The sequence below is a fragment of the Diaphorina citri genome, unplaced genomic scaffold, assembly GCF_000475195.1.
Source record: "Diaphorina citri unplaced genomic scaffold, Diaci psyllid genome assembly version 1.1 scaffold8, whole genome shotgun sequence".
Taxonomy (NCBI): Eukaryota; Metazoa; Arthropoda; class Insecta; order Hemiptera; family Psyllidae; genus Diaphorina; species Diaphorina citri.
In genome coordinates, this window is record NW_007377447.1 from 469208 (window position 1) to 492028 (window position 22821).

A 22821-nucleotide genomic window follows, 5' to 3' on the forward strand; every position below is an offset into this window, starting at 1 on the left:
CTGAGTGGGCCCCGTAACGGCCAGTCACGGAATCAATCATTTGCATGATACAAATTTCTTGACCCCGCCGAGAATCGAACCCAGGTCTCCCGCGTGCAAGGCGAGCGCAGTGACCACTACGCCATGGGAGCTGACTTACTTAACTTATTAACAAATGTTATCCATTTCTTGTATTTACAGCGGAGTCACCCACCAATAACAGTAGTGCTGCTCAGGCATATGGTGGAAGTTTGCAAAGTGTCAACCTAGACTCCATTCTCAGGTATGCTAAACACAATATTGATTTCAATTGAAGATTCGTGAAATGCTACAGTTGCTTTATTTAGATTAGACTATGCGGTTAAAATGGACAGAAAACAGAAAATTTCTCATAAATACTTATAACTTTTCTAGTAAGATTTTTTGTAGCAAACAAGGAATGTAATGGACATTGAGTTTGGAGTTGAGACCATCACGGTAACGCTGCAATGCCCATAAAAGTTGCTAAGAAAAAATTGAGCTGGGTATATACATTTTAGGAAGTTATTCCGTTTCAAGAATCTGTTGAAATAGAGGGAGTGACCGAGAAACGAAGGTGGTTTCTAAATCTTAGCTTTACATATTTAATATGAAAATGAAAATTAATTATTGTGATTTCTATTCCAGGTATACATTCGTGCCTGACTATTCTGTGCGTGCTACCACGGAAATGTTCTATGTCAAAATACGTCGCTCTTTCTATCTGGCTGCCAAGAGAGCCACTCTGATGGAGAAAAGCAAAAAGAGTGAAGAATCTATGAGTGCTGGCGATCAATTTGAAGATGAAGTTGAGAAGGTAAGAGTATTGAAAAGTTGAAGAGAAAGAACTAGGGAATTACGTTCTCCTGGAACTGTTACGTCTAGCGACCTTAGATTATAGTAACCTTTTTCAAGTTATAGTAACCTTTTTTAATGTGAAAAACGATCTTTTTTAAGCTCTCTGACTCTCTCTCACTGTATAACTGTGAAGGGGATTTTTCTCTTCATTCAGCAACAAGCTTAAAAGGGACTCTTTAGTTCTATTCTAAGAATCTAAAAGAATATTTGAAGCTATGTACTTGCCTCCTCACATTTACCTCACTCAGCCTGAGTGGAGCCGGGAAAAGCCGTCAGAAAGCAATTGTCCAGATGGTCACCCATCCGGACACTATTCATGCTCAATGTTGATTAACTTCAGTGATCTATCGGGAGTTGGTGGATTCTACGTGCTATCGCCCCTGACTGAACTCATTTCTGTTTCAGCTTCTTCACTCATATGCTAATGATAATAATAGTCGACAGATCTCACCAGAAAACACCGGCACCGGTAACCATAGAAACGTAAGTACAAAGTATATCCCATAGAACTATTTATAGTGCTGGATCCCAACTATAGTGCCATTAGTGCAGATCACACTCAAATATATGAGTTACATACTACATACAGGATGTCCCAGAATTTATGCTCAAACTGTTTTTCTCGAAGCTTGTTGGAAAATTCGAAAAACAAAAAACCCGTAACTTTTTGATTTTTAATGCGGATATTTTGGAAATATCGCGATTCGAGAAAAATTTCGCGAAGTCCTCGAAACGGAGGCCAAATTTAAAATCTTAAATGAGAACCCCCTGTTTGTGATACGTCATATCAAAGGTATTAAGGAACGTAGTACTTTGGTACAAGTTTGAGCTCGATCCGACAACCAGGGCCCGAGTTATGGCCTATTCAAATTTTCATTTTTCCATGTTCTCCGGCCAATAGGGAAAGCACCAAAAATGGGAAATTCATATCGATTGATGATTTGTGCTTCAAATAGGTCCCATTAATGGTTCATATTGAAATTCGGACCCAAAAATGAAATTTAGACTTCCGACCCTGATGGCCTCCGGGGGTGAAAATCGATGTTTCGAAATTTAAAATCTTTCGAAATTCTTAAGACCTTTGATATGATGTATCACAAACAGGAGGTTCTCATTTAAGATTTTAAAGTTGGCCCCCGTTTCGGGGACTTCGCGAAATTTTTCGCGAATCGCGATATTGCCAAAATATCCGCATTAAAAATCAAAAAGCTACGTTTTTTTTTTCGAAATTTCAAACAGGCTTCGAGAAAAACAATTTAAGCATAAATTCTGGGCCTGTATAAATCTTGTATCTATTTCTTGATTTTTTTTTTTTTTTTTTTTTTTTTTTTTTTTTTTTTTTTTTACCTTTCATACCAAACGCCTCCGGCATTAAAATCGCCTACGCCTGGTGGTTGCCTTCAACTCAATTAAGGACAGCCCCACTCACTATCAGTGAGATCTGATGACAGATACACCTGATCAGGTCTACCTGATAGAGTCTGGCTGGGGGACTATAAACAGAGAGTAGACCAGTAGTCTGGCTGGGGGACTATAAACAGGGAGTAGACCAGCAACCTCCTTCATCTCCTTAACCAGCCCAGCTAGCTGACAGTTTTCTAAAGGGGTAATACTATGGCTTTAAAATACCAAGCCCAAGTCTTCACGATGGTTGATCGCACATATTAATATGTGGTTCAAGACGAGCCAAATAAACTTGGCTGAAGACCATCAACCCCCGGCCTTAGCTAAGCCGTTAACAACAACCTGATAGAGTGGGTGCTCATCAGGTTTTTTTGTTTGTTTTTTTTTTTTTTTTTTAAAAAATTTAACGAGGAAGTTAGCATTAAAGTAGCCTTAGCAAATTGGAATACACTCAATTTTAGCTTTCTCATTTTATTTGTCTAGAATTATTGTACGTCTAAGTAGGTACTTAATTCGAAACATTTGGAAACTATGAACGCTATGTTTAATGGTTTAATTATGGTTTAACCATTAGTAAAAATAAAATCTGACCCTGTCCTCGTTAAACACTTAATTGTGCTGTCCGAGGGTCGTGGGTTCGATTCCCACCACGGTCGAAATTTTTTAACAATGATCATCTCAGGCATTTTTTTACGAGTATGTACGTCTAAGTAGGTACTTAATTCGAAACATTTGGAAACCATGAACGCTATGTTTAATGGTTTAATTATGGTTTAACCATTAGTAAAAATAAAATCTGACCCTGTCCTCGTTAAACAGTTAATTGTGCTGTCCGAGGGTCGTGGGTTCGATTCCCACCACGGTCGAAATTTTTTAACAATGATCATCTCAGGCATTTTTTTTACGAGGAAGTTAGCATTAAAGTAGCCTTAGCAAATTGGAATACACTCAATTTTAGCTTTCTCATTTTATTTGTCTAGAATTTATCGATTTGTAGATATTTTTATAACTCACAAGTTACTAGATTTTTAATCTTATTTTTAATATTATCGTTATTAACAGAAACATTTTAATGTGTCAACATTATCTAAGATAGCATACTTTTTTTGTACGTAGATCAAAGATTTAAATATTCGACTCTTTGCGTTTTTCTGGGAACGATATTATCGTTGATAGGACTCTTGACGTTCGCGCACCTCCCGGCAACGTTGCTTTTTTAATGCAAATGGAAATATTTTCCTGGCTACAACGGTTATTCCGTATCTTTTTAACCGTTCAACGTTATTTGTTCTTAGAAAAATGCAAATTTTAAGGTAGCTTTTCAAAAGAGAAATAAATCTGGCTTGCCCGCTGGCTTATCAGCTTTCTAAACTAAAAGTAGGTAGCATACTTTTTTGTACGTAGATCAAAGATTTAAATATTCGTCTGCGTTTTTCTGGGAACGATATTATCGTTGATGGAACTCTTGACGTTCGCGCACCTCCCGGCAACGTTGCTTTTTTAATGCACATGGGAATATTTTCCTGGCTACAACGATTATTCCGTATCTTTTTAACCGTTCAACGTTATTCGTTCTTAGAAAAATGCAAATTTTAAGGTAGCTTTTCAAAAGAGAAATAAATCTGGCTTGCCCGCTGGCTTATCAGCTTTCTAAACTAATACAGAAAAATACATGTGTACTTATATATATCATTATTTTGTAGCTTTTACCCAAATATGTGTACAAACAATTTGTATTTTTTATTTCTGTTTCTAGTTGCATCCTAGTTGTTAGTTATAAATATTGTTTATTTATTTGTTTTTCTGTTATCTTTATATTGTATATCATTATTTTGTAGCTTTTACCCAAATATGTGTACAAACGAATTGTATTTTTTATTTCTGTTTCTAGTTGCATCCTAGTTGTTAGTTATAAATATTGTTTATTTATTTGTTTTTCTGTTATCTTTATATTAGAGAAGGAAGTCGGGATACGACAAAGCCAGCCGTTCCGAGAACGAACAGTATCCGTTCAGGATAAAATCCGCCCCGGAGGGGGATTGAATCCGCGGTCTAGCGCTTACAAAGCAGACACACTACCAACTAAGCTAATTAGGCTGGCTATCACAACTTTGGTAGGTGCAAGAAACAAGAGCAAACTTCACAAGAATCACACGTATTCTTTTTCTGTTACTCTTTTCACAAGAGAACAAGAAATTTAGTCATTTCTTTATTATCGCATTCTAAATGCTTTAATAAAGGTTATTTTATAGGTCGAAGTTGTCATTTTTGGTTTTACTTAGCAATTTCTCTTTTCACAAGAGAACAAGAAATTTTAGTCATTTCTTTATTATCGCATTCTAAATGCTTTAATAAAGGTTATTTTATAGGTCGAAGTTGTCATTTTTGGTTTTACTTAGCACAAGGTACATAGGTATTCGAATATTCGAAAAGTGAAGTTGAGACAAAATTTGTATGGACGCCGAGTATTTGATACAAGCTATGCAATGTGCAATACATAAAATAACCCACCTTGGCGGTGTAGTGTTGGTTGATCTCAGATCTGGAGGTTGGTGATTAGAGGAGGAGAACTATCGATAGCACTATCGATAACTATCGATAGTTTTGACTATCGAACGCTATCGATAGTTGAGGCTTGACTTTCGAAAAGTGGAGACAAAATTTGTATGGACGCCGAGTATTCGATACAAGCTATGCAATGTGCAATACATAAAATAACCACCCTTGAAGGTGTAGTGTTGATTGATCTCAGATCTGGAGGTTGGTGATTCAATTCCAAGTCAATTCACGGAATCCATTTTAATTATTAAATAATTTATTACCTACATGATTTTTTTTAAGCAATCATTACCTACCTAACGCGTTTAAAATTCAAATATTTTCTTCATTTCAGATCGAGACCAACCTCAGTGGTGCAGTTGTTAACGCGTTGGACTTTGGATCTGGAGGTTGGTGGTTCGAGTCCAAGTCATGTCATGAAATTTATCTAGGTGAAATAATCGGGGAACGATGTTTGTGACAAGCATTTAAATATGCTTAACACAATTAAAATTCCTTTCTCTCTTTCCTTTCTTCTTCATTTCAGATCGAGATCTGATGGGAGGGTTCATAGGCTCTCTGACCAAAGAGATGCCTTCCAAACAAAGTCTGCCCTCATTTGATGTGGTTGTTTTCAACTTTCTGACAACAGACGCTGAATGGGAAAAGTGAGATTTCTACTTTTGTACCTACCTTTGGTCATTTGTAAAATTGATTATTATTTTGAAGAGTTATAGGTTGAGAAAAATGTAAAAATGGAGGTCTTACTGTCCCCAAATCGAAGATAAAAGGGGAACGGGATAGGAGAAAGCCAGCCGTTCCGAGAACGGACCTTCCCTGTTTAGGATAATGATCGCCCCGGGGCGGAAATCGCACCTGCACCCTGTCGCTTACAAAGTAGGTGCACTACCCTCAAAGCTAACTAGACCAGGCTATAGCTGTTTTTAAATCGTAGCGATGCAAATGTTGCTTTAGTTGACAAAATATTTTGTTCCAGAACAAAGCGCATTCATAATCTACTGTCGTCAATCCGAGTGAAAAGGGACAATTCCAATTACATGGTGATCGTATCTCATCAGATGATAGGTACCGTTATAACAGTGGTAAGTTTGATTATTATCTACAGTGGTAAGTTTGATCAAGTTGTATGTATGGTCAAGTATTAAGTATGATTATTACTTTCAGTTGGTCCGATTTACCTGCAGGTTCAATATCGATCCCGGCAAAAAGCGTCAGCTATATATCTTATATTTACATACACTGATTTCTTACCACTTTTTGGAATTTTTACAAGGAACAATCCTTTTATATCTTTCAAAGTCTAACGCACAACTTCGTGAAGCCTAGACCATCAGATTAAAGGAAAACCATCAGATCTAAGCCATTGTACCCGGTTCGATTCCTGAAAATATTTTCTCCCTAGCAAAGCAGGGGACCTGCCAGCCTAGTTAGGTAGTGCGTCTGCCTTGTAAGCGCTAGGCCGCGGGTTCGATTCCCGCCCGGGGCGGATTTTATCCTGATGGGATAATGTTCGTTCTCGGAACGGCTGGCTTTCTCCTATCCTGTCTTCCTTCTCTCCTCGATTTCGGGACGATAAGACCATAGCAGTTAAAGTTCCCTCTGTCAAACCTCTTAAAAAAAAAAAAAAAAAAAAAAAAAAAAAAAAAAAAAAAAAAAAACAAAAAAACAAAACTCTTTTTCTTTACTAAATTTTTCGCTGTCACAGTCCAACCAAATTTTGTTTCGCAAATTTTCTTTGGCAGTTAGTTGCTCTCTAACTTTTTACGGTACTTTTTACTCCAATTATTTTTTTACTTAAATTACTTTCCGCTTATTTTTTTCCAAACTAAAATTTTTCTTTCATTTAATTTTTCGTTGGTAGTTTCGAGCAGCTGTGCATCAACTACGCCAACGAACACCTGCAGTACTACTTCAACTAAAAAGGAGCTTTCTTTTTCAATGTCGTGGCTTCTGAATAATTAACCGTGCATTGTGCTGTCATCACGTGACATCTAATCTGGTGACATTTCTCATATTTCTCTTTCCGTACAATTTTCTTTTCTTCAGAAACAGAATTTTTTGCAGTATTAACTTTCACTATTCCCGGATTTTCTTTCGACAGTTTGAGTTGTCATATTGTTAAAGTGAGTGACAGTTAAACTGTTATCATCATCATTCAGATGTCTTTTTTGGCTATAATTTATTGCATGTACGTAACATATAGGTACACTGCCCGCTGATGACAGAACTTTGCCTGGTGCACTGCCGTGTGCCCAGATTATAAGAAGAGGACAAAATTATTGCCTTGGGCATCCTCTTCCATTCAACCCCACTAAACTTCCCTGAAAGTTAAATTTGTGAAACTGGAAAAGCATCTTGAAAGTTATTCCTCAGACGGGACCGTCTCCAAATATGCTCTTAGAACTTAACACTAGGCTTGCACGCCGGAGATCCCGGGTTCGATTCCCCGCGGGGTCCATTTTTTTCGGCTCAGTGCTTGGAGTTCGGGGTGCACTCAACCTCGTGAGGACAATTGAGTAGCTACTTTAATCGAGTAGCGCCTGGTGGCGACATTATCAGTGTAAAAAGATTGATGGTGAATTGGCACTTAGTAATGCTGTCTTATCCACGAAAGTTGTGAAAAAGCTCTCTGCTTTACCACAAAGAATCCAAACATGATTTGATTTCAGCTACAGGGTGTCAAAGTAACAAACTTTCGTCATATCATTTCTGTTAAATACAGGGTGGTCTGTCGTGTCATGTAGAAGAAATCCTACGGGTACTGGTGGTGGCTATTGACAAGTCTTCGACAGAGGAGTACGAATTGTCCAATCAGGTATCAGAGGAAGAGTGGGAGGCCATCAAACCTTCCAAGGTGGAGAGACGAAACTCCCTGGTTATGTTTTTGAGGGTGAGTAAGTGAGTATATCTCTGGTGTTTTTGAGGGAGAGTTCTGTTGTTTCTAGCTTCCATGTTACATCGCAGGTTTCATTCCTAACGGGGCGAATTTTTTAAAAAGATCTTTGATAGAGGAAACTGTAACCACGGAGGACGAAATCGGAAATCGAAGAAAGAAGAAGGACAGGATAGGACAAAGCCAGCCGTTCCAAGACCGAACCTTACTGTCAAGGATAGTCCGGCCCGGGCGGAAATCGAACCCGCGGCCTAGCCATGAAGAAGGAAATGAGCTGTTTTCAAGCTCAAGCTTAGCCTTGTGTACCTAACCACTGCAACGCCAAATATTACATAGGGCATTCTCTGCCACTTAACCTCATTTAACTAAGGCCAGCCACACACTATCAGGTAGACCTGATAGGCGGACCTAATCAGGTGTAGGCACCTGTCAGATCTAGCTGATAGTTAGTGGCTGTTTAATACTAACTTCCCTACTGTTTCTTTCAAATCAGGACATGGGGCATTCTCTACCACTTAACCTCAATACTAACTTCTTTACTGTTTCAGGCACGTCTGAATGAGGTGGGCAAGTGTGACATCTGTACAATGTGGAGTTTGGGGCATTCTCTGCCACTTAACCTCAATACCAACTTCCCTACTGTTTCAGGCACGTCTGAATGAGGTGGGCAAGTGTGACATCTGTACCATGTGGAGTTTCAAATCAGGGGAGACTTGGGGAGAGGAATTCCAGGAGAACACAGATGCTACTATAGACCTGCTGGATGTTGGCGTGTGGACACCGCGAGATGGGCTTAGATTTAGCGATGTCCTGTTTCCACACATAGACATGGGGCATTCTCTACCACTTAACCTCAATACTAACTTCCTTACTGTTTCAGGCACGACTGAATGAGGTGGGCAAGTGTGACATCTGTACAATGTGGAGTTTCAAGTCAGGAGAGACTTGGGGAGAGGAATTCCAGGAGAATACAGATGCTACAATAGACCTGCTGGATGTTGGCGTGTGGACACCGCGAGATGGGCTTAGGTTTAGCGATGTCCTGTTTCCACACATAGAGCAGGGCTTCCGAGGCAAGAACCTGCCGGTGATTTCGTTTCATGTAAGTTACCATCTGGCCACACATAGAGCAGGGCTTCCGAGGCAAGAATCTGCCGGTGATTTCGTTTCATGTAAGTTACCATCTGGAGGTGTTGTTGAGGTTCATGTAAGTTACCATCTGGAGGTGTTGTTGAGGTTCATGTAAGTTACCATCTGGAGGTGTTGTTGAGGTTCATGTAAGTTACCATCTGGAGGTGTTGTTGAGGTTCATGTAAGTTACCATCTGGAGGTGTTGTTGAGGTTCATGTAAGTTACCATCTGGAGGTGTTGTTGAGGTTCATGTAAGTTACCATCTGGAGGTGTTGTTGAGGTTCATGTAAGTTACCATCTGGAGGTGTTGTTGAGGTTCATGTAAGTTACCATCTGGAGGTGTTGTTGAGGTTCATGTAAGTTACCATCTGGAGGTGTTGTTGAGGTTCATGTAAGTTACCATCTGGAGGTGTTGTTGAGGTTCATGTAAGTTACCATCTGGAGGTGTTGTTGAGGTTCATGTAAGTTACCATCTGGAGGTGTTGTTGAGGTTCATGTAAGTTACCATCTGGAGGTGTTGTTGAGGTTCATGTAAGTTACCATCTGGAGGTGTTGTTGAGGTTCATGTAAGTTACGGCGTTACCATCTGGAGGTGATAAGGTGATGGTGAGGTCGAAAAACGATGGTAAGTTTTGGGTACTATCCGAGGATTGAGGGCAAAACAGAGTACGGAAATTTTCAATAAAATTTTCATTTTATTGTTCCTATTTTATTTTATTTTATTTTTTTTACTTTCTATTATTATTATTATTTTTTTTTTAATTTAATATATTAAGTTACATATATGTATTAAGGTTTTTAAGTTAAAAAAAGCTAACCCGAGGAAAGGATAAATTAGATTCATATAAATAGAAGTACTTTTTTGGCCTAGCCTAGATTATCCATGAAACTTACCCACGGGAGGTCGGTAGATTCACTGGATTTGAACCTTTTTTTGTCCTTGTAACATAAAGTCCATGTTAATTTCTTCCCTAATTTCCCTCAGTTTCCCCCGTGGCAAATTATCACAGCAAACCCAGGAGAGCCTATACAGTACAAGGGAGTCATATTTGAAGTTCTCAACCAGCTAGCCAGGAATTTGAACTTCACGTAAGTGTAAAAAAAAGTATGTGTGTGAAAGATGACCTCTTAATTTTTTATTGATTTATCATGATTATTTATTTAACTGCTACTGGCTGTCGTCTGGCTGGGAGATTGCCGAGTTGGTCATCCATTCGGAGTATTCGTATACCAGTAACGTACACCATTGCTCAACTTCAATGATCCATTCAATGCGCTATCGCCGCTCCGCACGCCGCTGCGCTGACTTTTAATACTATTCCATTACTTCCAGATACACTGTCCTTATAGCATCCAACAATACGGAAGGTTATACAAATGGCAGTTACATTTCCCCATATGTACAGGTACGTAGTGCGTACTCCAAATTATAGGCAGATATTTTTAGTATTTTATTTCAATATGTATTTATTTAGTACTTTATATTACTACATGTACGCCAGTGGCCAGTGGTACTTAGTGGGGAAAAAAATCATCCTATTCGAATAGGAATGAAAATGAAAATAAACAGAATAGAATATTTTGCTCACAGTTTTAATTCCTGGTTTCAGACATTGGAAGGAGAACAAGACGCATCACCGACTGCAAATCCAACGTGGGATAAGATGATTGATTTCGTGAGTCAGAAACGAGTAAGTCCATTATACTCAGAATCCTGAAAGCTGTTAGCTTAACAGGAGTTCTAATGACTGAATAAATATTGGTGAAATCCAACATAAGTCAAGGGTTTTTGGAGTTGAGCACCAATCAATCCTCCAGGAGAGCTATGGAGCCAATTAGAAATAAAATGTAGGGTTACATACGAGTATTTAGTATTTGTGATGTGGAGTTTTCTCTTTTCATTCATTTTTATGTATGGTTTCGTTCTTTGTTAACTTGGATTTTATGCACCTAAGTACGAAAGTACGTGCCTCCGTAAATCCGTGTAGTCATAAAATACAACTTTGGTAGATTCATAATCAAATCAATTTTATGTAGGTTAGTAGAAATTAGACTTTAGTTAGCTTGGCATCTTGGAGGATGGCGCGTCTGCCTTTTAAGCGCTAGATCCTAAAATCTTATCCTAAAGGTTCGTTTTCGGAACAGCTGACTTTCTTATGCCCTGTTTTCCTTCTCTCTTCGCTTTCGGGAAGGCAAGACCTTAGCAGTGGAGTCCCATCCCATGAAGAAGCCTAAAAAGTAGGCGAAACCCGCTCGAGTCGGGTGAAGACAATACAAGTATCCATTAATAAAATATAATCGGTAAGAAATAATGTCAGTTCATAATCGCAAGCAAACGGAACAACCACAACCAAAATAACAGAAACAACATTCAAAAGAGGAAAAAAAATGACACTAATGACAACCTTTATGACCCAGTATGAACTAGTAGTCGGATCCTATCTATCTATATCTGTAACGAAGGCAATTAGACAAGACAATCAATTTTATGTAGGTTTATAAATCAATTTTATGTAGGTTAGTAGAAATTAGACTTTAGCTTGGAATCTTGGAGGATAGCGCGTCTGCCGCGTCTGCTAGATCCTAAAATCTTATTCTAAAGGTTCGTTTTCGGAACAGCTGACTTTCTTATGCCCTGTTTTCCTTCTCTCTTCGCTTTCGGGAAGGCAAGACCTTAGCAGTGGTTAAAAAAAGTTCCCTCTGTAAAAAGATACAAATTGTATGAATGCCTGGCAACATTTTAAATTATGCAATATACAACACAGTTATGGAGGGGTATGGGTAGAGAGTTTCTAAGGTCAGCCACTTCTATCAGGTACAGGCGGACCTGTCAGGTCTACGACATAGTGAGTATCTGGCCTTAAAGTGAGTGAGTCTGACATGTTCTGACTTATTGACTCAGCAGTCCAATGAAAAGAGTAGGTACCTTAGTTATTATTATTACTATCGTCATTCAATCTTACATCTCTAGTCGTGTCTATTAACATGTTCAATACCTCCTCCCCTACAGGTATTTCTAGCAGCAGCCGCATTCACGCATACATACAAACATGAGAACATTATCAATTATACTGCCGCTATAAGTGTTGAACCCTACGTGTTTCTAGTAGCCAGACCTCGGGAACTGAGCAAGACATTACTCTTTACGGGCAAGACAGAGGTCAGCCACTTACTATCAGGTACAGGCGGACCTGTCAGGTCTACGACATAGTGAGTATCTGGCCTAAAAGTGAGTGAGTCTGACATGATCTGGCTTATTGACTCAGCAGTCCAATGAAAAGAGTTATTACTATCGTCATTCAATCTTCACACATCTCTAGTCATGTCTATTAACATTTTCAATACCTCCTCCCCTACAGGTATTTCTAGCTGCAGCGGCATTCACGCATACCTACAAACATGAGAACATCATCAATTATACTGCCGCTATAAGTGTCGAACCCTACGTGTTTCTAGTAGCCAGACCTCGGGAACTGAGCAAGACATTACTCTTTACGGCACCATTTACCCCGGCGGTAAGTACATCTTGGAGCCTGTTCCTCCCAGAAACTTCTGATACCACCCGAATTGGACTAGAAAGTCCGATTACTTTTTACTTTCCTTATCGTAGAGGAAGCAAAGTAATGTGATCGGGTGAAAGATGGTCAGTTTTTAGTACAAAACCCCGTTCTAAGGTCCCCAGAGCGTAAATCCCAAGTTTCAGCCATTGGTCCATGTGTCTGTGGGTGTGAGTCTGTTTGTAAACAAAAATCTCGAGAACGGTAAGAGCTAGAAACTTGAAATTTGGTATGAAACCCTCAAATGTGACAAGGATGCAACACGAAATTTTTGGTTAAGATCGGTGCAACGGTTGGTACTTTGGTCCATGTGTCTGTGGGTGTGAGTCTGTTTGTAAACAAAAAATCTCGAGAACGGTAAGAGCTAGAAATTTGGTATGAAACCCTCAAATGTGACAAGGATGCAACACGAAATTTTTGGTTAAGATCGGTGCAACGGTTGGTACACAAAAAGGCCACCTACAGGCTTATGTGTAGGGACCAAAGGTCCCATAGGTGTGTTAAAAGCTCCACGAATCTTCGAATAGGGGTAACTTGTGACACAATTAAAATTCGTCTCGAAAATCTTTATCTTAGCAGAGGTTTTGCATGTAATAAACACACGTCATGCACACGGTATCTTGGACCCACATTAATTTGGATTAGATAAAATTACCTAGATAACTATACAGTATACGCTGTACCTACGCGACTCATGTGTTAGATTACCTTATCTGGTTGGGGATTTATAACATACATGGACCTGGTCTGTATTACTCATGTAAAACAAGGTGATGTTAACTTTATATGGAGGCTGAGTTCTATTTGAATGAAGATCAAGAAGTGCTAAGTGACTATTTATAGTAAAATTGTTGCCACCGGCTTTGCCAAAGATGCAAATAAATACTAATGCTTATGCATTTTTTTATATTTTATACTGTGCGAACAGGGCTATAGAGTCAGTTAAAATACATTTACCCCAGTCACAGACTACAATATTACTAAGGTCTCAAATAATATTGAGGTCAAAATCCCATACCATCGACAGGGATACACAACCCCTGTTCACCAGGCGAGCACCTCGAGGCTGAGTGCACCCCGACTTAGTCGGGTGATTCATCCTTCCATGTGTAAACCATGCTAAACGTTGCTTAGTTTAATTGTTCTTCTAGGAACTCATGTTATTCAAAGTCGGACAGTTTCCGTCTGTCTTTGCAAAATGACGCAGAAAAGGGACTCTCGCCATACTTCATTACTCATTTATTTTAATTAACATGCCGTACGGTCGGCTAAGACTAAAAAGTCCCATTATGCCTACAGTTTTATAAGCTGTTCTGGCTGTCATTTCGGTTGATTTCCATAATAAAACATGCTTCTCTCAACACCTAGGACAATGCAACACACAGTCGCACACATCTGTGACTGCCATCTCTTAATGAGTTGCGTGACCGAGATACATGAGTCCCTTGTCACCCGTAATCTGTTCTGTCACGCAATCCTCTCATCCCGTGACGAAATGTTTGACAAAATTGAGAGACGAATAGAACTTGGCCCAATATTTATGCGAATACGACAATATGAGAGCCATGCTGAATGCCAATATGTTATATGCTGTTTCATCTGGCAACCCAAACTTTGGGCAGCTCATCAATAAATTGTTATTGACTGTTTCTCTCTCTATTAGTACCTAATTTCCATTTAATATGAGAGGTAGGGTGTAGGGTAGACTGGTGAATTTATAACTGAGTCAATCCTTGGGGTTTCATAGAGGGAACTATGAGAGACGAATAGAACTTGGCCCAATATTTATGTGAATACGACAATATGAGAGCCATGCTGAATGCCAATTATATGTTATATGCTGTTTCATCTGGCAACCCAAACTTTGGGCAGCTCATCAATAAATTGTTATTGACTGTTTCTCTCTCTATTAGTAATTTCCATTTAATATGAGAGGTAGGGTGTAGGGTAGACTGGTGAATTTATAACTGAGTCAATCCTTGGGGTTTCATAGAGGGAACTGTAACAACGGAGGTCTTATGGTCCCGCCATTGTATTGAGAGAAGGGGAAAGGATAGGAGAAAGCCAGCCGTTCCGAGAACGAACTTATCTCTGTTTCAGATTCGCCTTGGAGGGAATTGAACCCTCGACCGAGCGCTTACAAGTCTGGCAGGTGGCACGGAAGGTAGCGCACCTTCTGAGCTAACTAGACTGGCTCTAAAAGTAGAAGTACCCTAACAAGGTCCTAATAGGATTGGCGAGATCCCATAGGTGTGTTAAAAGCTCCACGAATCTTCGAATAGGGGTAACTTGTGACACAATTAAAATTCGTCTCGGAAATCTTTATCTTAGCAGAGGTTTTGCATGTAATAAACACACGTCATGCACACGGTATCTTGGACCTACATTAATTTGGATTAGATAAAATTACCTAGGTAACTATACAGTATACGCTGTACCTACGCGACTCATGTGTTAGATTACCTTATCTGGTTGGGGATTTATAACATACATAGACCTGGTCTGTATTACTCATGTAAAACAAGGTGATGTCAATTTTATATGGAGGCTGAGTTCTATTTGAATGAAGATCAAGCGCAAAGTGACTATTTATAGTAAAATTGTTGCCACCGGCTTTGCCAAAGTTGCAAATAAATACTAATGCTTATGCATTTATATTTTATACTGTGCGAACAGGGCTATAGAGTCAGTTAAATACATTTACCCCAGTCACAGACTATAATATTACTAAGGTCTCAAATAATATTGAGGTCAAAATCCCATACCATCGACAGGGATTGAACCCGCAACCCCTGTTCACCAGGCGAGCAACTTTAGATGGAGGCTGAGTTCTATTTGAATGAAGATCAAGTGCAAAGTGACTATTTATAGTAAAATTGTTGCCACCGGCTTTGCCAAAGTTGCAAATAAATACTAATGCTCATGCATTTATATTTTATACTGTGCGAACAGGGCTATAGAGTCAGTTAAAGTACATTTACCCCAGTCACAGACTACAATATTACTAAGGTCTCAAATAATATTGAGGTCAAAATCCCATACCATCGACAGGGATTGAACCCGCAACCCCTGTTCACCAGGCGAGCACCTCGAGGCTGAGTGCACCCCGACTTAGTCGGGTGATTCATCCTTCCATGTGTAAACCATGCTAAACGTTGCTTAATTTAATTGTTCTTCTAGGAACTCATGTTATTCAAAGTCGCACAGTTTCCGTCTGTCTTTGCAAAATGACGCAGAAAAGGGACTCTCGCCATACTTCATTACTCATTTATTTTAATTAACATGCCGTACGGTCAGCTAAGACCAAAAAGTCCCATTATGCCAACAGTTTTATAAGCTGTTCTGGCTGTCATTTCGGTTGATTTCTATAATAAAACATCCGTCTCTCAACACCTAGGACAATGCAACACACAGTCACACACATCTGTGACTGCCATCTCTTAATGAGTTGCGTGACCGAGATACATGAGTCCCTTGTCACCCGTAATCTGTTCTGTCACGCAATTTCGAAAAGTGAAGTTGAGACAAAATTTGTATGGACGCCGAGTATTTGATACAAGCTATGCAATGTGCAATACATAAAATAACCCATTGTCTGCCTTGCAAGCGCTAGGCCGCGGGTTCGATTCCCGCCCCGGGCGGATTTTATCATGAACGGATAATGTTCGTTCTCGGAACGGTAGGCTTTCTCCTATCTTGTTTTCCTTCTCTCTTCGATTCCGTACGATAAGACCTTAGCAGTTCAAACCTCTTAAAAAATAATAATAAAAATATCTAAACTCAAACAAGTCAATTTTTTCTTCATTATATTCCACAGGAAAAACGTCGAGCTCAAGAAAGTGACGAGCAAGCACATTCTAAAATCTACCCTGACTCCAACACTGAAGAGAAAGGAAATGAATCTGGCGGAAAGATGTGGCCTTAGTGCGGCAGATAGGTGTAGCTCTCTCCCTGCTATGGCAAGACATAAGTCTAATAGCAATAGTGAAACTCAGCTGGTAAGTTTCGATCCTTTTTCTTCTTCTTAGGGTGCCTGTCTGCTTTTAACATTGGTGATCATTCTGGCTATGATGATTTTATTGGTTGCTATCCGAAACAGCTGTATGGAGGTCTTTCCAAATCAGGCTCTAAGATTTGCAAGCCAGGAAATCCTTTTTCATCCAGGAGCTCGTTTCCCTTCTATTTTTTTTTTTTTTTTTTTTTTTTTTACAGGGGTAAGTCGCACAGTTTCCGTCTGTCTTTGCAAAATGACGCAGAAAAGGGACTCTCGTCATACTTCATTACTCATTTATTTTAATGAACATGCCTTACGGTCGGCTAAGACTAAAAAGTCCCATTAAGCCAACAATTTTATAAGCTGTTCTGGCTGTCATTTCGGTTGATTTCTATAATAAAACATCCGTCTCTCAACACCTAGGACAATGCAACACACAGTCTAATGAACCCTCCGGGAAAGAAAATGTAAACTGAAACCTCCAAATTTTCTGCTCCTGAAAAACATCTTCATAAGGGCAGATAGATTTTTTATACTGGCATGATAGGACTGGAAAGTCCCTCTGTAAGAATATACAAATGAACCCTCCGGGAAAGAAAATGTAAACTGAAACCTCCAAATTTTCTGCTCCTGAAAAACATCTTCATAAGGGCAGAGTGAATAGATTTTTTATACTGGCATGATAGGACTGGAAAGTCCCTCTAAAGACAGCAAGACCTTTGGGCATTGAAGTCATATGAACCTTGGTTTCGGGACCCTAAGGTAACAAGAGGATCGGTTTTTAGTGGGTATGACATGAATTCCATATTATTTGATTTAAAGGTTTATTAAGGTTTTTGATTTGGAGGTCTTTCCAAGATTTTCTACTTTTTTAAAAAGGACAGAGATTCCAAAATGACCACATAATATCAATTATTATTGTCAATTCCAGGAGACGAAGAATTTGCTGAGGAACAACTCTCCATGGAATATGAACCTTGGTTTCGGGACCCTAATATAACAAGAGGATCGGTTTTTAGTGGGTATGACATGAATCCCATATTATTTGATTTAAAGGTTTATTAAGGTTTTTGATTTGGGGGTCTTTCCAAGATTTTCTACTTTTTAAAAAAAGACAGAGATTCCAAAATGACCACATAATATCAATTATTATTGTCAATTCCAGGAGACGAAGAATTTGCTGAGGAACAACTCTCCATGGAGGTCTTTCCAAGATTTTCTACTTTTTAAAAAAGGACAGAGACTCCAAAGTGACCACATAATATCAATTATTATTGTCAATTCCAGGAGACGAAGAATTTGCTGAGGAACAACTCTCCATGGTTCTAGCTCAAGGAAGTGCCTACATGCCTGTAATCAATAGGGAGTAAGTGGAAATCTTCCTGAGGCCAGCCACACACTATCAGGTAGACCTGATAGGCGGACCTAATCAGGTGTAGGCACCTGTCAGATCTAGCTGATAGTTAGTGGCTGGCCTAATACATTTTGTGATCTATGAAGTTGCCTTTTACTTGGGATACCTTCATTGTTTGGATACAATCCGTAACCTTTCAATTGACCCCAGATACAATCCCTAACCTTCCAACTGTTACTTGTATGATTCTAAAGCAGTCAAATTAAACAACAGGGACTCATTAACGGGCGTTCTGACAGGGGCGGAATCAAGAGCAGTTGATTACATTGATATCATACCCATTCCTCTATTGGCAAAATCTGAAGTCAGAGTGGTATGCAGATTGTACTCGTACAGGCGTTGTTGTCTAGCGATGCCAGTACCCCGCAGCGCAGATTACTGCAGGACAGGGACACTTGAGCAATGAGCATGACTGAATGCAGGATCTTGTGCTACAAGTAAAAGTAAATTTATTTTAGTCTTGTAATGACAGTTAAAGTTAAGATTTTAATGGTGGATTTCACCAACCTTCTTTCCAGCCTCAAACAGCCCGTTAGCTTAACAGCCCTGTTAAGTCAATACAAATTAAATGGAACTTAACTGGCTGTTAGCTTAACAGGAGTTCTAATGACTGAATACATATTGGTGAAATCCAACATAACTGCTGTAATGCGGGAAAGCCGGTCAAGGCATCAAGCCTCATATGAAGATAGCGTTCGCTGAATACACCCACCTCTATAGTCTATGCATCAATCAAAGGCAAATCGAATCACAAAATCTTTGTAGTAAGAAATTAACTAACTAGCCTCTCCCACGTCAATCCCTGGTCATTCAAAAGAGAATCTGAGAAAAACCAAGGCGTAACTGAATAGAATCGATTAACAAATTACGACAGGATAGCTATGGAGCCAATTAGAAATAAAATGTAGGGTTACATATTTAGTATTTGTGGAATTTTTTCTTTTCATTTATTTTCATGTAAGGTTTCGTTCTTTGGTAACTTGGATTTCATGCACCTAAGTACGAAAGTACGTGCCTCCGTAAATCCGTGTAGTCATAAAATACAACTTTGGTAGATTCATAATCGTAGTCCCATCCGGCTGTTAGCGTAACAGGAGTTCTAATGACTGAGTAAATATTGGTGAAATCCAACATAAGTCAAGGGTTTATGGAGTTGATCACCAATCAATCCTCCAGGAGAGCTATGGAGCCAATTAGAAATAAAATGTAGGGTTACATACGAGTATTTTATTAGTATTTGTGGAGTTTTTTCTTTTCATTTATTTTCATGTAAGGTTTCGTTCTTTGGTAACTTGGATTTTATGCACCTAAGTACGAAAGTACGTGCCTCCGTAAATCCGTGTAGTCATAAAATACAACTTTGGTAGATTCATATTCGTAGTCCCATCCCATGAAAAAGCGTAAAAAGTAGGCGAACCCCACTCGAGGTGAAGACAATACAAGTATCCATTAATAAAATATAATCGGTAAGAAATAATGTCAGTTCATAATCGTAAGCAAACGGAACAACCACAACCAAAATAACAGAAACAACATTCAAAAGAGAGAGAGAGAAAAAAGACACTAATGACAACCTTTATGACCCAGTATGAACTAGTAGTCGGATCCTATCTATCTATATCTGTAACGAAGGCAATTAGACAAGACGAAAAAAAAAGAAAAAAAAAAAAGACACTAATGACAACCTTTATGACCCGGTATGAACTAGTAGTCGGATCCTATCTATCTATATCTGTAACGAAGGCAATTAGACAAGACAAGGGTATTGTTTGAACCTAGCATATTGCTTGCCAGTCTCTATTGTGCTAGGTTCATCATCGCGGACATCTCAGTGTAAATCTCTAAATTAACAAAATTTTACGAATTCTCGGCACGAAAAATAACGAAATATGGCAAATTGATTCTTTCTGGAGTACTTATGGAAACTTCGTATACCTATGAATCCTATGGCATAATTAATTCTGAGCTACCTATGGCAATTTAACAGAAGGCAACTTTCGAATGACGACATCGACGGCTTATCTTCTCGCCGCTTTTATTGTTCATCAGGTGTATTTTGGCCGGTCGGCAAATAGGTAAGTCTATTCCTTTGGATTTGTTTAATTAGTTAATTCGCAAAAAAATTGATACCACCAACACCTCTTCCAAACAAATTAACAAAAGAAGACCTGATGACAAATACTAATATAAAAAAAACCTTTAATTACATCCAAACATTTGGATAGGATATCCTACTACCATCCAAGGTACCTAAGTGTACCAAGTTTCAAGTCAATCGGTCCAGTAATCGCTCAAAATTTTGTGACAAGCCCTGACCTAGGTAGATCATTTGATTCCTGAAAAGTGTTGTTTTTTGTCAATGAAACTATATGAAAGGTGCCCTTTATGAAAGTCATTTATCAAATGTTTCAGGTACTGCCACCATGTTGACTTTCATCACTCTATCTCGTAACACGGGCAGTTCTCTACCCAAAGTCTCCTATATTAAAGCCCAACTAATACATAACACCTCTTCCAAACAAATTAACAAAAGAAGACCTGATGACAAATACTACTATGAAAAAAAAAAAAAAAACACCTTTAATTACATCCAAACATTTGGATAGGATATCCTACTACCATCCAAGGTACCTAAGTGTACCAAGTTTCAAGTCAATCGGTCCAGTAATCGCTCAAAATTTTGTGACAAGCCCTGACCTAGGTACATCATTTGATTCCTGAAAAGTGTTGTTTTTTGTCAATGAAACTATATGAAAGGTGCCCTTTATGAAAGTCATTTATCATATGTTTCAGGTACTGCCACCATGTTGACTTTCATCACTCTATCTCGTAACACGGGCAGTTCTCTACCCAAAGTCTCCTATATTAAAGCCACGGAGATTTGGTTCATCGTGTGTACAGGATTTATATTTGGATCACTCGTAGAGTTTGCCTTTGTCAATACCATATGGAGACGAAGGTAAATACTGTCTGCCTTGTAAGCGCTAGGCCGCGGGTTCGATTCCCGCCCCGGGCGGGTTCGATTCCCGCCCCGGGCGGATTTTATCCTGAACGGATAATGTTCGTTCTCGGAACGGTAGGCTTTCTCCTATCCTGTTTTCCTTCTCTCTTCGATTCCGTACGATAAGACCTTAGCAGTTCAAACCTCTTAAAAATAATAATAATAAAAAAAAATCTAAACTCAAACAAGTCAATTTTTTCTTCATTATATTCCACAGGAAAAACGTCGAGCTGAAGAAAGTGACGAGCAAGCACATTCTAAAATCTACCCTAACTCCAACACTGAAGAGAAAGGAAATGAATTTGGCGGAAAGATGTGGCCTTAGTGCGGCAGATAGGTGTAGCTCTCTCCCTGCTATGGCAAGACATAAGTCTAATAACAATAGTGAAACCACCAACCTATAATATTACAACATTAGGTAATACTTAAAAAAAAAGTGGTTCAACTTACTTTAGACATTCCTTGAAGAATGTCTTCCTCTGAGAGGTTAGTGGAAGCATTCTGGAGAAGATGGAGGACAATTTGTTTTGCTAAATCCCCCGTCTCCTGGTCAGGATGTTTATCAACAATGTTGTTCAAGGCTAGAAGTTGTTTCACCTTCTGGGAGTTTAGCAGTTTGGCAAAGAGTTCTAGGGAACAGAAAAGAAAAAAGGTACAAGATAATCATAGGTAGGTACTAGGGCTGAATCCAACAGTCCAATTAGATACTGCTGGCTTTTCTTAGCCTTAATCAGGCTGGGTGAGGTCAATGAGTAGGCAGGTACAAGGTACAAGATAATCATAGGTAGTAGGGCTGAATCCAACAGTCCAATTAGATACTGCTGGCTTTTCCCAACCTTAATCAGGCTGGGTGAGTTCAATGAGTAGGCAGGTACAGGCAGTGTACTAGACCAAATTCAAGTAAGTAGGTATGCCTGTGTATGTATCTTTCCACAAAAGAACTTACCATTTTTATTCTGGTTTGCCATGATGATAAAACAGGACAGAACTATCCACTGGTAGGTATGCCTGTCACCTGTGTATGTATCTTTCCACAAAAGAACTTACCATTTTTATTCTGGTTTGCCATGATGATAAAACAGGACAGAACTATCCACTGGTACAAGGTAAATACAGTGATCAATTTCTCATGGAGCAGTGGTACTTGTTGCTTCTTTGATAATGGAGCACACAGGTATAGACTATGTTGGTAGGTAGGTACCTATTTCAGTTTTTTTTTTTTACTGTTTATGAGCGTGGAGCGTGTGTCCTGCCTACACCGATAATAACTGTCATGATTTTCTTATCCAGTGGGTGAAAATTGGGAAACAGGGACTTCTTAAGTTCTTAACTTGAACTTTTTTTCCACTAAAAACTCAGAAAAACTGTATAAAAAAATCTGGTGTGAACATCACACGACTTTCCTTATCCTATTGAATGATGCTTATTTGAGTGTTCTTTTATTGTTTATCCTAAATTTTACAATATCTCTAACAGTTTAGTCGGTATAGCTGAAAACCGCCAAAAAACGGTCGAAATCTGTCCAAAAGCGGGATACCACCCGAATTGGACCAGAAAGTCCGATTACTTTTTACTTTCCTTATCGTAGTGGAAGCAAAGTAATGTGATCGGGTGAAAGATGGTCAGTTTTTAGTACAAAACCCCGTTCTAAGGTCCCCAGAGCGTAAATCCCAAGTTTCAGTCATTGGTCCATGTGTCTGTGGGTGTGAGTCTGTTTGTAAACAAAAAATCTCGAGAACGGTAAGAGGTAGAAACTTGAAATTTGGTATGAAACCCTCAAATGTGACAAGGATGCAACACGAAATTTTTGGTTAAGATCGGTGCAACGGTTGGTACACAGAAAGCCCACCTACAGGCTTATGTGTAGGGACCAAAGGTCCCATAGGTGTGTTAAAAGCTCCAAGAATCTTCGAATAGGGGTAACTTGTGACACAATTAAAATTCGTCTCGAAAATCTTTATCTTAGCAGAGGTTTTGCATGTAATAAACACACGTCATGCACACGGTATCTTG

The 22821-nt window shown here is 39.1% G+C and overlaps 1 protein-coding gene and 1 long non-coding RNA gene across 2 annotated transcripts in view; one reads left to right on the top strand and one right to left on the bottom strand.

Moving 5' to 3' along the window:
* The window catches only part of LOC103505091 (metal transporter CNNM4-like), a 122814-nt gene that overhangs the window by 48374 nt on the left and 51619 nt on the right, over window positions 1–22821 (top strand). Inside the window, exons 11-13 of the mRNA XM_026820348.1 lie at window positions 181–262; window positions 646–814; window positions 1261–1338. Of these exons, the coding sequence (XP_026676149.1) occupies window positions 181–262; window positions 646–814; window positions 1261–1338 (329 nt within the window). The remainder of the gene's footprint in view (window positions 1–180; window positions 263–645; window positions 815–1260; window positions 1339–22821) is intronic.
* LOC113465704 overlaps window positions 10058–22821 on the bottom strand; it is a 17615-nt gene continuing 4851 nt past the window's right edge. Inside the window, exon 2 of the long non-coding RNA XR_003390328.1 lies at window positions 10058–10556. This is a non-coding gene — a long non-coding RNA (uncharacterized LOC113465704). The remainder of the gene's footprint in view (window positions 10557–22821) is intronic.